This window comes from Sinocyclocheilus grahami, unplaced genomic scaffold (genome assembly GCF_001515645.1).
Source record: "Sinocyclocheilus grahami isolate Dianchi unplaced genomic scaffold, SAMN03320097.WGS_v1.1 scaffold703.1, whole genome shotgun sequence".
In the NCBI taxonomy this organism is placed as follows: Eukaryota; Metazoa; Chordata; class Actinopteri; order Cypriniformes; family Cyprinidae; genus Sinocyclocheilus; species Sinocyclocheilus grahami.
Genome location: NW_015505882.1, coordinates 244832 through 264509, shown reverse-complemented (window position 1 = coordinate 264509; position 19678 = coordinate 244832). Strand labels below are relative to the sequence as shown.

Here is a 19678-nt window from a genome sequence, read left to right as displayed (position 1 = left end):
CAGAACTGACAGACAAAGAAAGCGCAGAAAGGGAAATGTATGTGATTGATGTCTGGACCCTTAAATCTGATAGACACACATACAGAAACACATATAATGCAGCTAGAGGTTATTCGATTTGATAGTGACAATGCTGCAGCGCATGTAGGTAATTTATAAAACCCATGCACACACTCAAAACACACATGCACACACCAACTGGCTGGTCTATTTCTGCTTTTAATGGCGGTGTAATTGAGTTGTTTCCTGGATACATCTCCACATAAACTTCATTAGGTGAGCAGCATGTCATGTATTAAGATTGTGGCTGTGGAAACCAGCTGAGGTCAGCTGTTTGAAAGAAGTTTAGCATGTCGGACAAGATTAGATCTGTCAGGTTCCCTGCTGTGACAAGCTTTGAAATACTGTCCAGACAAGTACATACTAACTAATCTGTGTGAATAGTTTACTTTAATTTGATTTCTTTTTTATTATTATTGTTTAATGCTAGTGGCATATTTTTGGAAAGTTTGGTATCAATAATATATTTTTTAATACTTTTATTCAGCAAGAATGCATCCAATTGTTCAAAAGTGACAGTAAAACATTTATAATGTTACAAAAGATTTCTTTTTCAAATAAATGCTGTTCTTTTGAACTTTATCAAAGTATCATGATGGTTTCTACAAAAATGTTATGCAGCACAACTGCTTTCAACATTGATAATTATAAAAAAATATTTCAAGCAGCAAATCAGCATATTAGATTGATTTCTGAAGGAACATGTGACACTGAAGACTGGAATAATGATGCAGAAAATTCATCTTAACATAAGAATAAATTACATTTTAAAATATATTTAAATAGAAAACAGTTATTTCAAATTGTAATAATATTTCACAATATTACTGTATTTTTGATCAAAAAATGCCTTGGTGAAAATCATAAAAAAAAAAAAAAAACATTACTGACCCCAAACTTAAAAAAGGTATTTTACAACCTTAAATAGGAGCTATAAGATTTAGAATCAGTTGAAAGTGCTAGCTTTTTCTCACAGAGAGCTTGTATTGATCTACAGTGCTATTTCAATTGGGTCATGCAGCTCCTGTCCACTTGTGTTTCTCAGGACTGTAGCGTCTGGACCAATCCAACACACTATATATTCTCTTTTTATATGACAAATACTCTGTAACCTCAGTTAACAAGCCATATGAGGACCCATGATTTCTGAAGGATCATGTGACACAGAAGACTGGAGTAATGATGCTGAAAATTCAGCTTTAATCACAGGAATAAATTATATTTTAAAATATATTTAAATAAAAAACAGTTATTTCAAATTGTAATAATATTTCACAATATTACTGTATTTTTGATCAAAAAATGCCTTGGTGAAAATCATAAAAAAAAAAAAAAAACATTACTGACCCCAAACTTAAAAAAGGTATTTTACAACCTTAAATAGGAGCTATAAGATTTAGAATCAGTTGAAAGTGCTAGCTTTTTCTCACAGAGAGCTTGTATTGATCTACAGTGCTATTTCAATTGGGTCATGCAGCTCCTGTCCACTTGTGTTTCTCAGTCAATAATCATGCAGATTTACGTTACAAACTTATAGAATTGTGCAGTAAGAAGGTTATTTCCTTTAACCAGGAAATTAACGTTCTTAGAATTGACAAGACGGTTGACCCTGAGTGGTCAGCTAAATATCTACAGTGGATCTAAAATATGAATAGTTAATTATAACTAGTTATGGTTAATTATTCATATTTTCCATGAGCTGATTTGCTACAGGACTGAGGATAAATTAATTTAATTTGCAATGCTATTGATAAAAAGTCCATATTATTGAATCAAGTCATTCAATACAATACATTCATTTTTGTATATATATATTGTTTATAATATGCGAGATGTTAAAAAGTGAAAAAGAAGCGTTTGTTCATACAGAAAACGAGTCCTTACTCCTGCTACCAGATTTACACGTTTAGGCCTTTACATTAGGGATGCACCGATATGAAAATGTAGGCCAATAACGATAACCGATATTTCTTTAAATATGAAAGCCGATAACTGATATGTTGGCCGATAAATCTAAATCCAAATTTTTATATAATTTTTAAAAGCCTGATTACCAAAAAAGTCTCACCATTAAAAGGCATTAAACACTTCAACATAAATCAAACATAAAGCAGCCTTACAAATAAATCAAATAATGCTTAAATAATGCAAACAAGTCACTGGACAACATTACTTAAGTGTAAAAAAAATTAAACGGAATAACCTCTGCACCGACAATAATGAAATTATTTTAATTAAAACATATTGTTGATGAAAATAATATGATTCAAATAAAAGTGGTGGTTATTATTAATAATATATTAATTAATATTTATATTAATATTTAATATATATTAAAAAGAAGTATCTGAAATTAATACCACCATTTCAAATAGCAGCACTATTAGTAGCACTACAATAGTAATAGTAGTGTAACGGGGCTGACAAGACGTGAGACATGTGGATCCATCTGCAGGCTTTATTAAAGAGACGTGGTAAACGGGCAGGGGCAAAACACTGGCAAACAGGTATATTGCGGGCAAAACACAAGAATAGTCACAGGGCTAGCGTAGGTCACCGATCAGCAGACAGAATCACAGGGGCGAGACGAGAGGGAGAAATCCAAGAAAACAGGCAAAGATCAAAAACCGCAAAAACAGGCAAGGCAAGGCAAAACAAGGAAAACACAGAGACTCGGAAAGGGGTACAGGCTAAACAATACTCAGCCGAGAAAGGTGGTTAGAGTGGGTGTTATATAGTGAAAGAGGTAATTAGAAACAGCTGTGTGCAATGAGTGCAATCAGGGCAGTGTGCAAATTGTGCAAAGAATGATGGGAAATGTAGTCTGGGGTGCTATGCAACAGTTTGTGTAGTGCGAGAGTCAATGTAATGGAAAGGGTGACATCTGGTGGTGAATAAACGGAAGTCCATGAACCGAATTCGTGACAAGTAGCACTACAATAGTAGCTGAAGAGTTCAGAGAAGAATGAACACCATTAAACTGAAGCACTTTGTTAGCGGGTTAATTATTCTATATAAGAATCAGGTCTTTAGACAACATAAACATAATATTATAAATTATATATGCACAAAAAGAAATGCACAAGTGAACTCGAACTAAGTTACGCGCTAGTCAGATGTGTAGGCCTAACTCCTGGACGCACTCTTGGTTCTTCCCATAACAACATGCTGAAACACGGCAAATAAACCCAAAGAATTCACAATTTTTTTATTACGGTAATATTCTCTTTATAATGTTATGTATATGACATTTCCAATTACAGTTACTAATGTTGTGCATTGCTGTTCGAGCTGCGTGCGCTGAAGCTGAGCAGCTGAATGAATATGAGATTAATCAGATATGAATACAACATAAACATAATATTACAAATTATATATGTACAAAAAAACACAAATGCACAAGTGAACTCGAACTAAGTTACGTGCTAATCAGAATGTGTAACTTCTGTTGTGGATGCGCTCTTCCCGCAACGACGAGCTGAAACATGGAAACCAAACCGAAATAATTCACAACGTTTTATTATAATAGTGGTCTCATTATAATGTTATATATATGACGGTCCCAATCATAGTTATTAATGTTGTGCGCTGCTGTTTGAGCTGCATGCGCTGAGCTAAAGATGATCACAGGTGAACTGAAGCCCTCTATTAGCTTAACCAAACGCATTCTATATGAGATAAAACAGATTAATATGCATAAAATAAACAATATTACAATGTACAAATGCACAAAAGGCTGTAAATGCACAAACAAACTTAACTGTGCTAGTCATGAAGGTGTAGATCTGTTGGATGCGCTCTTCCCATAACAATGTGCTGAAACTCGGGCGAATAAAGATTCCATAACATTATTTTACAGTAGCTAATGATCTCATTATAATATGACAGACTTGCCCTGCACATGTTGCAGTTCACTGTATTTTCCTTTTCGAAGTGATTCCAATAATATTTCAAGCAATTAAAAACCATCATGGTGAACAGTGCACATCTGAAGTGTCTCTGCAATAATGCATTATTTATCGGCTTTAAGATATCGGCCAAATTCTCTTATCGGTTCGATAACGATAACAGAAAAATTAACATTTATCGGCCGATAGGGATATGGTGGCCAATATATCGTGCATCCCTACTTTACATCATTGCACAACACAAGCAGCACCTAATTTCCTCTGATCAAATTCACAGGTCTCTTAGGTGAAGCTAAGTTGTTAGATCTCAGATCCTCCGCTTTCTTCCTAATCAGGCCAGTAAGCTGTTGCAGGGGCGGATTTAGTGAATTGGGGGCCCTAGGCAAAATATAAGAATGGGGCCTATGCATTTGCACACATTTACTTAGATCAACCTTGAGGTTCCTTTTTTGTTGTAATGCTTGCAGCTGCACAATGGTGCCCCATTGTTGTGTCCAATGTTTCTACTTTTTTCATGTACATGCTATAATGGCTTTCTTTCATGTTGTAGACCACAAAATAACAATTGATTTACAGTTGAGATACAGATTTTCACAAAAACAAGATCAATTATAAAACAATAAACCTCACAATTGAGCCTTTAAACCATTTTTAAAAAAAATTTTAAGAAAAGGGATGAGTCAGATGTATAAATTATTCTCTTAATTTAAAAAGGGGCTATGTGGGTGGATTTTCGTATTGGTCTGAATAAAAACAGCAGACTGGATTATTGAAAATGAACATACATTCTCTGCCAACAGGAGGCGCTTTTGGAACGTCAGAAATATAGGGGAAAATATATAGCCCCCCCCCCCCCCAAAAAAGCCCATAAATAAATAAAAAAATAGCCCAATTGCCTACACTCTCCAAAGGCTGTCTAATTTTTTTTTGTTCTAATTTAATTTATTTGAGTTATTTTAACTACAAATTTAAGTGAAACTGAAAAAAATTATGAAAAGGAAATTATACATTTACACACCTAAGGATTATATCAACCAAAAATGTATGCGTCCTCTACTTGGGTCCTTTTCATAAATGAGTAAGCGGCATTTAAAACAATAAGCATATAATACGCACTGTTGCTCAGTATTTAATTACAGCTTCAGATGCATGATATGTTCATTTGCTTCAGGCAGGATACACAAGAAGCATGTTCATCGCGGACATGCAGACCGTCTGCGTATCTGCACTTAATGCGCATCTCGTATATGAAAAGCATTTTAGGGGGCCCTTGGCTTTTTGGGCCCAAGGTGGTCACCAACCTTTACCTAATGGGTAAATCTGCCCCTGAGCTGTTGCTTTGATTTTGAGTATGCGACGGATCTTGTATAAAATGTCTACTCACATCCAGGCTCTTGGGAACTCCATGTCCTGTGAACCTCATCTGGGTCAACCAACAATCTTTCACTTTCATGACACGCAAACACTGAGTGCTATAGAAAAGCATGAACATGCACTTTGCTGCACTGATTTATATAGAGCACGGATAACAGTCTTCGCTTCATTGCCTTTGCATAAGACTAACTATCAATAATCATCTGCGTCTGTACACCTCACTGATCTGTTAAAGGGTTATTCATTATGGCTTGTTGGAATCGGCAGACTCTTATTATTTTAGCACGTTCAAAAATGGGAATCCTGTGGTTTAAATATAGATTTATGAGTCATCGTAAAATGTGATGGGTTCATTACAGACAAAGCTCCTAAATTGCTTTTGGAGAAGCGCTGTGTGTGTGAAGTGTGATTGTAGTTAGGATCTTCTGTTTTAGATATAATGGCTTGAGAAGTGAGCAGAGAGTGAGATTGATTTCTTAATCACATCAGAATTACACTTTCAGTGATTCTCTTCAGCAAAATGGTTTTATTACTGCAGCCCAGTGACCTGCTCACCTTATCAATGTAATCTGTCTAGACCAATAACCTGAGGTGATATGGCCAGCAGAAACTACAACTCTATTAGAATGGAGTATTACTGTAGTCCTTACTACATACCGCACAGTATATACCAGATTCAGAAAAAAAAGCTGAAAGTGACCCTGGAATTCAAAATTTTGTATACACACACACACAGAAGAAAAATGCCCCAGAAAATCAGCTCAAGGCTGAAAATACATTGCATTGTGGTGGGATTCAGTACTACCCCCAGTTTTCTCTGCGTGTGCACAGTATACAAATATATTTACTGCATGCCTCGAGTTACAGTACAACTGAACTCCTTATACCAGCATGCATACTGATTCCTCATGCTATCCTTATACCAGCATGCATACTGATTCATCATGCTATCATACTGAATTCATACTCCAGTTTGTTCAACCAATGCAGTTCAGTGGTATTTGACAACAAATCCATTCAATGCTGATTGAGGTGCAATGTATTTGTTGTTTTATGTACTATAGACCATTATCTTCATTAATAGAGAAAGGCAATTGTTTAACAAGTCATTAAATGACTCACAATCTAATTACATAGCTCTTGGATAAATCGTTCTGGTCTGTATGACTGTTGTCTATTGAAACAAATTAGTGAATGTTGCTCCATATTGACCATCTAAATGCTTGACCATTACAATAATCTCATAATTATTTTCCAATAGCTTGCTGCGACATTATCTAAAACATTTCCCTCTGAGCTTTAACGGTAATCACAAATCAGCTGAATGTAAATGTAAGTGTCCCTGTCTTCTTCACCCATCACCAACTCTGTAGCTGTCTCAATGCGCATCTAACAGTCAATGACTTCTCTGCATCAGTGATCTAATTTTGTGCTTGAGATAAGTTAGTGAACTATAGAAAAAATTAAATATATAAAGTCTCCTCAAGGGGTTTGTTAGCATTGCTAGTATGCCATAACTACACTACCTGACCCCTTAAAACATCCATTGACCCTATCTGTGTATTTTGACTAAGCAATTTTTGGAAAGCATATAAATCAATAATACTTACATTATATATTATAGCAGAAGTTTTAGCATTTAGCAAATGTCTGTTTTTAATCATAATCATAATGCATTTATGGCTCAAATCAGCCTGGCTGCAGAATTGAGTGCGATTCAAATCACCTACTTCCATGGAGATCCTGCTCCAGCCAAACAATTGCCATTGAGATGAATGGGATTGTTTTTGGATGGCTTTCTCCAGGACCTCCCTCCCATATCCCATGATAAATGAAATTGAAAAGAAAATTGAATCGAGTCTGAGATGTGCTCTAGTTCAGGACTTGTACAGACTGTCTGCTAATGCGAAAGTGAAGAATTGACCATTCAGATATCTACAAACCTACAAACTTTACCCATATATTTTCATCCTTTGTTATGCTTGTAAACTGAGGAATCTGACCTCTTTCGGTCTTTTCCACAGATTCCAAAAACCTCCTCCAAATTCAGCCTCCCTCTCTGAACGGCAAATGTCATCCTTAATACAAATGAGAGAACAAAGTGAGCAAAGAGCGGAATGTTTGGAGAGTTTTCATCCACCAAGAGCGCATGCGGTTCGCAACCTGACACGCTAATGAGCGTCAAGTGTTTGCTATTCGCTCTAACAAGCGCATGGGCTCCCTGATTGAATTCCTCTGAAATGGGAGGGCGAGATAAAAAGACAAAGAGCAGTTTATGTGGCTGTGGGGAGCTGGATGTTTCTCTCCCGTTACAATGTTAGAAGGAAATGAGGACAGATACTCGATCCAAAGCTTTGGTGGTATCTAGGACAGGTCATAGATGAAGGGGCCAATTCCTTCAGGCTGATTCTAAACAGGTTTATAGTCTCATCGATGTAAATGTTGAGAAATGTAAAGAGTGTCATATCTATGGAAAGAAATTGTATCTTTTTAACATGGTCTTTGTTTCAATTTTCTCTGAGTTTACAGATAAAGAGATCTTCTGACAGTGGCTACGTTTACATGCACAATTTTTGGTTCAATCGGACTGAATTCATTCTGATTGATGAATCTGAATGTAGTGTTTACATGAATGCTAAATAAAGTGATCAGGTTGATGTGCGCGTTTATATGTCACAAGCTTCAAATCGGAGTTGATTTTTTTGACATGCGCACACTGCAAAAATATAGAGTTTCTCACTGTTTGCACGTAATAACCACTCTCCTACACGGTTTCTTTATTTGCTTTTAACAGCAGAATTAATATTTATCCATTTATGGATAAATCCCGTGCTGCTCATATTTATCACGCAAAAAAATGCCCCTCCCCACGCCCAAATTTGGTTGCCTGTGGATGAGAATCCACAACTAGGACTGGTGGGAGGTTATCCTGCTCCACTTCACAGTTGCCGAGTGAAAGCAGAGTTTTATAATGACAGGACACGCATTTATACAACACTTTATTCAAAAGGAAGAACCGCTCGTTCCGCAACGTCATACGTCATTACGCTATTTCTGCATCATTGCACATGTGCAGTCCTTTCAGTTTCGGTGTTCAATCCGATCGAGTGTTTACATGCACTCTCAATCGTATTAGAAAAGGAATAAACCACCCCCTTCAATTCGATCGATATTTCATTCCGATCGAGCTCAATCGGATCGATTAAGGTGTTTACATGAAGGCTTTTCAGTCCGATTGAGCCATCAATCCGATTACAAACGGGTTATTTGGTTGCATGTAAACGTAGCCAGTGTTTTCTACATGTCTCACATTTCCCCAATGTAAGACAAACTGATTGCTTTTGATTGCTGTGTCAGTGGTGTTAATGAGAAACAGGCTGCTGTAGTTAGATTTGATTGGCCCACACTTGGGAGCAATTACTTCATGCTCAGTACAGGTGTGATTCACCACCTCTTTCTTCTCTGTTTCTCAGTCATTAATCTTTTGAACCAAATGGCACAAAACACACCGTTTTCAGTGATGGCCAACTGTCAACCAGAAATTCACAGGTCTGCATCCTGTTATATTCATGACATGGTTGATCAGGTCTGCAGTGTTTTAATTAATGCTTCAATTTTTCCATTTGAATGTTGAAATTATTGATATATGGAAACAGTGGCACTGGAGTGCACTCAAGGAAGGAAGTAAAAATGAAGGGATAATAGAAAGAAAGTTAGATGTTTTGGTGGTGCCAATTTTTTATTTTATTTTTTAGTGTGCATACAACAGAAGTTTAGAGATTGAACTCTCACAAGCCAAAGAGAAAGAAAGAAAGAGGCAGAACGGACCTTTTCATATGCTACAGACCCATTAATTAATAATGTGTTCAGGTAACAGAACGAGATTTAAGGACACAGTGTTCCTCAACCCATGTGACCTTTATGTCTTTGCTCTACAATGCATCTGTGCTGATGTAAGTGCTGAATAAGGAATATATATATATATATATATATATATACTACTATAAAAAAGTTTGGGCACAGTTAAGATTTTTCTTTGAAAGAAATCCATGGTTTTATTCAGCAAGTATGCATTAAATTGATCAAAAGTGACAGCAAAGACATCTATAATGTTTGAGAAGATTTCTATTTCAAATACATGTAAATTCTGTTCGATTGAACTTTCTGTTCATCAAAGAAAATTATTTTGTGCACCAAATCAACATATTAGAATGATTTCTGAAGGAAATTATTTCCATCCATCACTTCTCAGTTCTGTTTCTCACACACACTCATATCTGCATTTCTCTCATGGGCCTCAGGACGTCATGTGTAATTATAAAAGTGTTTCCCAGCTCTAATTAACACCCTGATAAGCATGTAAAAGATCCATCCTGTTCACGGGTAGACAAAAGCATATGTCACTCTTCTTAAATGCGAGAAAGCTGGAGGCAGACGCTGCTATATGCCAAAACTTTATCCTGAATAAGTAATCCAAGAACACATTGTGTTCACATTGGTAAAACGGCAACAGTGATTTGCTGACTGATGCAATGAGCAAAATAATGCTGCACATTTAAATTGTCAACGCAAAGAAATAACTGTCTATAAAAAAATGTGCATTACGTCTAAATTAACTCATATAAATCAAATATAATTTTGTAAATTGCATAAACAATTATGAACAAAACAGCATCATGTATTTATGCATTGCTTAATACAAAGAGCCGAATCGCCGATCACACAGATTGCATTTAAAACTTGAAAAGGAATAAACCTCCACGAATTCTTGACGTTTTTTTCTAAAAGTTTGAACTGTTTTAACTTTGCATGGCTACATCTCTTGTGTGATACGCGATGGCAGCAATCATATTTATCCGTCTAATATGCATCTGTGTGAATGGCTTGGTTTCGGTTTTCAGCTAATCAAGATCTTCTCTGCATTGAGCTTCTATATTTCTCTAATATTTTGAATGCATAACACAGCAGCGGCGCATCTCGTGGGCTAGATTAACAAAACATTAAAATGCAACAACGTCACTTACATCATCATCACCGCATCTCGTGCGCACTGATGACGCTCTCTGACTCACTCCTAACATTCAAATGCAAATGTTTATTTTAAATTCGACTAATATTAATTTTTTTATTCACAATCTCCTCATCACAGGTAGGCAGAGCACTCAATTCAGCTTGTGTTCGTGTTTGTGTGAGCTGTCTGCGTCACTCATAGTTTGTGCCTATATCGTGCACTATATCTCATTTTTTAAATATCGTTATCGAAGAAGGTGTACCGTCGATAAATATCGATACCGTTTTATCGCCCAGGCCTAATGCAAACTAGGATTTTCCTTACTTTTTTTAAATAATAGCATTTGATGCACATTGTATGTTTACTCTAATGTTCTGCATGCTCTAACTGTGTACATAGAGATTAACCAATCACAACAGAGGTCATTTACATGTTGAGATCTTAAAGGTACAGTACCCAAAACAGCCTGTTTAAATTGAAGCATCAGAGAGAGGTCACAGAGAGAAATCTCATATTATTATCCCAATACACCTTGGCTAACATTAAACAGGGTAAACAATAACATGCTATAAAATGGCCTGTGACCATCTCACTCAAATGTCAGCATGTGGGTATAAGGATGGACAGAAGTAGGTTAAAGTGGATTCTGGTCATGAGTTACCTCAGGTTAAGACAGTGGACAGCTTTTGGATATAAAGAAGAATGGAAAAGTATTTAGGGAGAGCTGTAGACATTTTCACAGCGATAGTGTTTATCATTGCCATCCTGCTGTTGTGAACTAATAAATGTTCTGTTGCTGTGGATTAAAGCGACAGAATATCTCATTTCCTAATCATGTACAGAGGGACGGAATATGTGTGGGAAACACACAGCACCTGCAGGCTCTTGGTTGCTTTATGAAAAATGCTGTGCTAATGATCTGGCTTTTAGCACCCTTGTGTTTTAGTGCAGTTAGTAAGAGAGAAATCTGGTGAAGCGTGGTCTTTTTCTGCAGTTGTTTTGCCTGTTTGTGCAGTAGGAGAGGGGCCTCCTCATGTCAAATGGGTTTGAAAGGTTGTGATTTCCTGTTTTCCCTCTCCCAACTTCCTCCCCCCATTTATTCATCAATTTGTTCCATTGAATTCTACAGTGGAACTCACAAAAGCCGTTGTCATGGGAACCCATTATAGTCTGGAACGGTTGGGGACTCGTGTCTCTGCGGTCTGGGAATTGAGAAAAAACATACAATGCGAAAATGCATTTACCACGGCCTCTCTCTCTGGTTATATCCAGCTTACTAGATGGACCCAGCCTTATTAGTATATGAAGCAGAATGCATTTGCAATGATAAACATTTCACACAGTAGCATAATACTTTGCATGCTTCAATGCATTGTAATCACAAGATGTGTTGCTTGTTGCATTATAAAAATCTAAACAATTAATTAAAATATATTTGTTATTTAGGGTGTATTAATACCTGTCTTGTTTGGATTTGATTGAATCAAACTCAAGTTCGTTTCCTCCCCTTGGTGCGGATCGTTTGGGCAGGTGTGAATACAGCAATCGCACTCGAGTGTGGACCAAACAACCACACCGAGACCCAGCTGAAGAAGTGGTCTCGGTCCGCTTCCAAACGAACTCTGGTACGCTTGAGAATTTCTGTCCAATGAATGGATGACCTTAGCACACGTGTGGCTTTGTTTACAATTTAAGAGAGAAATCTGGTGAAGCGTGGTCTTTTTCTGCAGTTGTTTTGCCTGTTTGTGCAGTAGGAGAGGGGCCTCCTCATGTCAAATGGGTTTGAAAGGTTGTGATTTCCTGTTTTCCCTCTCCCAACTTCCTCCCCCCATTTATTCATCAATTTGTTCCATTGAATTCTACAGTGGAACTCACAAAAGCCGTTGTCATGGGAACCCATTATAGTCTGGAACGGTTGGGGACTCGTGTCTCTGCGGTCTGGGAATTGAGAAAAAACATACAATGCGAAAATGCATTTACCACGGCCTCTCTCTCTGGTTATATCCAGCTTACTAGATGGACCCAGCCTTATTAGTATATGAAGCAGAATGCATTTGCAATGATAAACATTTCACACAGTAGCATAATCCTTTGCATGCTTCAATGCATTGTAATCACAAGATGTGTTGCTTGTTGCATTATAAAAATCTAAACAATTAATTAAAATATATTTGTTATTTAGGGTGTATTAATACCTGTCTTGCTTGGATTTGATTGAATCAAACTCAAGTTCGTTTCCTCCCCTTGGTGCGGATCGTTTGGGCAGGTGTGAATACAGCAATCGCACTCGAGTGTGGACCAAACAACCACACCGAGACCCAGCTGAAGAAGTGGTCTCGGTCCGCTTCCAAACGAACTCTGGTACGCTTGAGAATTTCTGTCCAATGAATGGATGACCTTAGCACACGTGTGGCTTTGTTTACAATTTCTGGTGCACTTGCAAAAAGGGCAGTGTGAAAGCGAACCATACCAAACAAAAAAATTAAATCAACGCTGTATTTGGTCCGGACCAAAGCACGTGAAATAGCGGACTTTCCTGGAGCACATATATTTAATATAATCACTGCTTGTGCTAAAAATCCATGATTTGGAGAGTCATATTTTGATATATATTGGTGTTATTTTGATTATTCGTGCAGCCCTACTAACATCACCTAAGCACACTGCTCAGCCATTTTTTATTCCTCTTGCCTTTTTGTCATGGAATTATTTTCATTCCCATAACACATCATCTATCTACAACTTTACCAATGTGTCTCTCCTCCCAGCTTTCTCTCTTTGTTACCTCTATTCTCATGAAAGGAAATGAAGCGTGATAACATGACTCATAATCATCTTATTCTTTACATCCTGTGTTGGAGGATAAGTGTGTTTCATAAGAATAAATCAAGCAGACACAAGATTAGGCCACGGCTGAATAGACCTTTGTGTGAGTTCTTGTTCTCAGAATTCTGTACCTGCATTAGGTTTCATGGTGTTGAAATTCAGGTAGCAATTCAGTGATCAGATGACAGACTACTTGGCTTGAGAATTTTAACATGTGCTAGCAGAACAAAATTATGCAAAGATGAACATGAGTAAACATTTACCATCATGTTTCTTATTAAAGTTGGCATGAAATGAAAATGTACTCTTTTTCTAAAAGCATGTGATAGATCTTATTGCTAACAATTCATCCATTTAGGGTTTTTTTTTTAACTTGTGATGTATAATCCAAATGTCAACTGGACCTTCCGGTGAAAACATTTAATTCTCTTAAAGCCACCTCTGCAAGCTCACGTTCATCTGCCTCCACTTTTGAGTGCAACACCCACAATTTCAACATCTAATCAGAGCCAAGTCCCCTCCAAACATGTTATTTTTCAGTAAGATGTTACACTCAAATGTATGTCACAATGTGAAAGAAAAGATCTATTGCTTCTTCATTTGACTTGTAGTTGCAGCATTTAGACCAGAAGTGATCAGTTTTTGAACAAGTTATTGTTTTGTTGTTCCCATCATGTGAAAAAAAAAAATCTGGAAGTTAGTCCATAACCTGTCCAAAAATGTTTTGCCACACCTGCCAGGGCCACTGAGTTTAGAAAATCTACAGACCATTATTATCTTTTACCAAGCATAAAATTGTGTTTTAGGTTCCTATACAGAGGAATTATTTATCTGTTCAATGGTGAAAGTGTCACCACAAGCTGAGTCAGTCTCTTTAGTAAAACTGCTTGTATTGTGACTTTGTTCCCCATATCTTCATGTTGGTTGCTTAATGCGAGGAATATTCCACATTCATGTTGCCACATGACTTCTGAAGGGAAAAAACATTTTTGCACTCCCTAGATAAATTTTGATGGTAAATCTTACACCGTTAGAAGAAACATGAGTCATGAAAGATTTGTTTACTCTATGTACGTTTGTATATATGAAATAGTTGAAAGTTTGAGTATCAAAAAGAAAGAGACTCTTGTTTGGGAAACACACTTCTATTGCATTAGAAAGGCAGAATTGCATCAGCCTTGTGAGTGGATGGAATTTTATCATAACTGTGTGGAGCGCCAGAGTAGGAAACACTCTTGAGTCACTAGAGTCACTGTGAGAATGTTTGTGCTGGAGGAGTCATACACAGAAGAAAACCCCATTACATAGCATGTACAGTGGGTACAGAAAAAAATCACCCCCTTTTAAAATAATCACATTTTGTTGCATTGCAGCCTGAAATGAAGACGGACACAGTTTTTGTTTTATCCAGCTGTATTTACTCAGTGTAACCTATAACATCCAAGTGAAAGATATAACACCAACATGTCAAAAAATAAATAAATTAAAAGCAGAATCACTGAGTTGGAAAAAGGATCAACCCCCTTGTGTCAGTATTTTGGTGAACCACCTTTTGCTTTAATTACAGCCTTTAGTCTGTTGGGTTATGTCTCTACTAACTTTCCACATCTAGACTTTGCAATATTTGCCCACTCTTCTTTGCAGAACTGCTCAAGTTCAGTTCAATTTGATGGTGACGGTTTGTGGACTGCAGTCTTCAAGTCATTCCACATATTTTCATTGGGGTTTAAGTCTGGGCTCTGACTCGGCCATGCAAAGACATTCACCTTTTTCTCCTTCAACCACTGTGTGCTCAGTTTTGCTGTGTGCTTTGGGTCATTGTCATGTTGGAAGATAAACCTTCTTCCCATTGACAACTTTCTGACAGAGGGCAACAGATTTTCCTCAAGAATTTGACGGTATTTTGCCCCATCCATTTTTCTTTGGATGGTAAGCTGAATTGGATTTCCGCCAGACATATTGTTTGGTGTTGAGGCCAAATAATTAAATTTTAGTCTCATCTGCCTCAGAATCTTTAAAGTGCATTTTGGCAAAGCTCAGTCGTGACTGCGGGTGTCCTTTCTTGAGGAATGGCTTTTTTCTTGCAACCCTCCCGTGCAAGCCCTACAGTATATACACACTATACAGCCTTTACATGTTCATCCCTTATGTATGAGGCCAGTGGGATAAATGACGTTGCTATAATCTCATTATGTTCAGATTTATTTCCCACAGCCTCAGCAAACCACATTAAATTAAAATAAACAGTGGCACAAAATGGTCGATACACTGTTAAGTCAATGCTTTCATTTTCTTTCAGCACAAATCTATTGATTTTAATGAAGTTTAGTGCCATTAAAAGCTGCATTGCCATTAACCTGTGCCATTCTGTCAGCCCACATTAGGCACCCAATCCTGTTTTTTTTTTTTTTTTTTTATGAATACAAACATGGGTGCATTTACATGATTTAGGGAAAAATTACACTAGAAGTTATCCTGCTTGATTTTTGCAATAAGGTACAAGAGGCTGTGCTATATTGTGAATATTGTGTACTTTCTCACAGCTGAAACCCTGTACTAACTAATCAGCATCCAGGACTCCCAACTTTTAATTTTACAATGTATCTGATAGCTCTCTCTCCTCCTCCTATCTCCATTTCCTGCAGTGGAGAAGTTTTTTTTATCTCATGGAAACAATGAAATACCTCATGCTGTGATGTGTATCAGTTTAATTCCATGCTGGTTTGCTGCCAAATTATGATTTATGAGTGAAAATATCACAAAGAGAGAGATAGAAGTGATGGTGTGATATCAGAGTGGATATGCAGTGTGGAGGGGAAGATAACAAGAGTTATTCATTTTTTTTTACACATTTTAAATTAAATTATCATCTTTTCCCTCTAGAACGCTTTGAAGAAGAGAGGTGCCAGACCAAACAACAAACCTGATAAAAAAGCATCGCCTCAGGTAATACACACTAATACTACAATACATTTGATGACTTAGTTTGCTTCAGTTGTGATATTATTACGATCTGAAAGAGGACTGGTAAAGTAAAGCATTTAAATCAGACTGTACTTTCAGAAGCAGGTGTTATCAATTTAAAACTTTCATTGTCATTGTAATCCTATATGAGAATCCATAAAACGCCTTCATCATCTCTCCTACCGGAACTTAAGAACTGAACCACAACATATCTGTCAATACATATCCTACAAAAACATGAGGCATCACAGTCATTGACGACAACTTTTTTGAGTTTTGAGAACACTGAAACATCTTAAGTTCAGATAATTTAATAAAATGGATAAAATAGACTGGAGTAGTTGTGTAGCATGACAAATGTGCGTCGCATTGGGCAATTTTTGGTGAGTCAGTCAAACAAGAGTGTTGTTTTGAAAACTTTGAAGCCTGGTTCAAGATCTGCAGGTTTAACAAGCTGGTGCGGAGCCAGATTTCCATCAAGAACTTTGTGGAGCAAGGCCACTTTGGCCACTGGCTCCGGCACCAGCATTGTGGTGGTGGAAAAGGGGTATAAAGGGACAGCGTATCGTTTAATGTTGTGGGGGCTAATAGTTGTTTGTTCTCTGCAAATGTTCCTCTCCAGCCTCCAGAGGACAGTTCAGACCTAAAGTGCCAGCTTCACTTCGCCAAGGAGGAGTCAGCTCTCATGTGCAAGAAACTCACAAAGATGGTCAAAGACAACGAGGCCATGAGGGAGGAACTGGCAAAGTATTGTTCTCTGTATGGAGAGGTTGATGCCTCACTTACTGTCGAAGAGGTCGCCGATTCTCCTCACACCCGAGAGGCTGAGGTCAAAGTTCACCTGAAACTGGTGGAAGAGGAGGCGAACCTTCTAAGCCGACGGATTGTAGAGTTGGAGGTGGAGAACCGCGGCCTTCGTGCCGAAATGGACGACATGAAGGTCCATGATTCCCCGGGTGGAGTCGGTGTCATGGGTGGAGTTGGAAGTCACCTGCTGCTTTCCACATCTGAGAATGTGATGGAGCTACAGCGCCACCTACAGTTTGTGGAAGAAGAGGCAGATCTGCTGCGGCGCTCCCTGATAGAAATGGAAGAGCAGAACAAGCTCTTGATGAACGAGCTCAACCACTACAAGTCCGAGCTTCCCACTGTCACTGAGATAGAGCTGTCGTCATCCACAACCATCACTTCACCCACGATCATTCCTGGTGCTTCTGAAGATGGAGGATCTGGTCTAAACGAAGCCAGCCATAAAGAACTACTGGCTGCCAGGCTTCAGATCACAGAGCTGAACGGCAAAGTAAAAAAGATCCAGTACGAGAACCGTGTGTTACTGTCCAACCTTCAACGATGCGACTTGGCCTCCAACCAGGGCTCCGCTCGTCCAGCGCTTGAGACCGATGCTGAAGCAGGGGACTCAGCTGAGTGCCTCCCCATCCAGGCGCACCGCGAAGGCCCGGTTGGTGACGAGCAGAATGATATTCTGGAGGAGAAGAATCTGAAAGTTTCAGGAACAAGTCACACTCATACTGCTCAGTGCCTCAGCATAAAAGACCTTCTCGCCATCCGCAACCAGGCACAACTTGTTACCTCAGCTATTCAGCTTCTGACGTCACTCGACCCCTCCTGTATCTCACCAGACACCGTCTATCATAAGATTATGACAAATGAGTCTGCGGAACCGGTTCTACTGGAGAAGAGCCAGACCCAAAGCTCCACGCTGCCCCTGGTGGAGGTTCTGCATGGCAGACTGCAGTCCCTCCAGGCTCAGCTACAAGCTCTCAGTGAGAGGGTGGATGCCCTGGGGCAGCCCCCAGAAAGGGAGCGTGTGGAAGGGATGTCCCTGATGCCCCTGCTGTCTGAGGCAGAAGACCCTGCAGCAAATTGCTCATGCCCTGCAGATGCTCAGTTCAGCCAGAACACGAACCAACAGAAGGTATGCACACAATCTCTTAGTCAAATATTCCCTCGCATCTTTATTCTTTCTTTTTTGCTTGGAGTTTTGTCTGTTTTTACCAGCAATTTTTCTTTTTGTTGCTTTGCTAGATCATTGAGTTGTATTTACACTGCCCTTTCCCTTAGAAAGGTTTGCTGACCACTAAAACAATGCATGCTTGTAGCGTGTTATAAGGCCTCATAGTGGATAGCGTTTAGGCCTCTAATGGAGTAGATAACATAGGATGAGACCCAATAGTATAGGTTTGTTGTTACGGTTTCCAATACATATTGGACCTGATTATTAAAGCAACAATAATAAGCAGGCCAATCCATGCATGTTAGCAAATAAGTGTAAAATCATTATTTGATATTCATAGATATTTCAAAATAAGATAATAGCTGAGGAACAGGTCACCTAAAAATGAAAATTCAGTCATTATTTGCTCACCCTCATGTCATGCAAAACCCTGAGTTTCTTTCATCTGTGAAACATAAAAGAAGATATTGTGAATACTGTTTCAACTGTTTTTGTTCATCTAATGAAAGTCAGTAGGTCCAATACAACACTGTTGTGGTTTTTCATTTTTCTGACACATTTGAGGTTTGAACAGGCATTCATTTAGGCTCCATTAGAGGCTAAACTCTTGAGATCCAATCCAGACTCTTCCCTTCCTCCTTCTCTCCTTCTTTTTCCTCACTGCATGGGCACCATGACCTGTGGTCGCTGCTACATTTCTTCCTTGGTTTTTCTTCTTCTTCTCCCTCTCTTTATAATTCCTTCGTTTTCCTCTACCCCATTTCTTGTTTCCTCCTCTTCAAACCAAAGATGATGCTTTCACTCCTTGTTGTTTTGTTTCTTTTTGCCATTTTGTCTTATACCACAATGACCAAACTGTTTTTCCTATGCATACTTTTCATTGTCTTGTGATGTTTTATTTTCTGGTGATGTTTTATGGGTATCATTATGTGTTTTTTCCCGTGTTTCATTTGTCATTTTGTTTAAATATGTAAATAAATGTCTTTTTTTTACCCACATTACACATCACCTTTTTAATTCCTTCATCATAATCCTCTTGATCTTGTCTGTCTTCTATCATGCTCGTCTTTTATTGTTGTTTTTTTGTTTTCCTTCATTAACTTGCCCATGCATGCATGCAACAGCCTGACTCTAGAGACCAGCCAGACTGTGAGGTCAAAGTTCACTCATGCAAGGCAGAGGAGGAGAGCAACAGCCACAAAGACAGCAACAAAGAGGATGAATATGACTTAAAGGAAACAAACTCGGATCTGGTAAGGCACTAAAACATGTACACACAAAAACATTTCACTTCTGCTAGTGTCTTACAATTGAACACATAATGGCTCTGTTCTAAAACCCAGTGAACTGCTTGCCTAGACAGTTTTTGGACAAAATCTGAGGCAGCATGTTGTGCATCCTTCATGCATAAGGCATACCTAGAATGCACAACAAGAAGTTCAAAAATCTCATTGATAGAATTAGTGGTTCTCTCAGTTGATGATTGGTAAATTTCAAAAACTCAGAAGCTGCAATGAAGGCTACGGTCAATCCGAGGTTCATAGGAAATTGGGAAATTAG

The 19678-nt window shown here is 38.2% G+C and overlaps 1 protein-coding gene across 1 annotated transcript in view; it reads left to right on the top strand.

Moving 5' to 3' along the window:
• Window positions 1-19678, top strand: part of mtcl2 (microtubule crosslinking factor 2) — a 47291-nt gene that overhangs the window by 16166 nt on the left and 11447 nt on the right. The window contains exons 3-5 of the mRNA XM_016243860.1: window positions 16063-16125; window positions 16766-18079; window positions 19243-19371. Coding sequence (XP_016099346.1) covers window positions 16063-16125; window positions 16766-18079; window positions 19243-19371 — 1506 coding nt within the window. The remainder of the gene's footprint in view (window positions 1-16062; window positions 16126-16765; window positions 18080-19242; window positions 19372-19678) is intronic.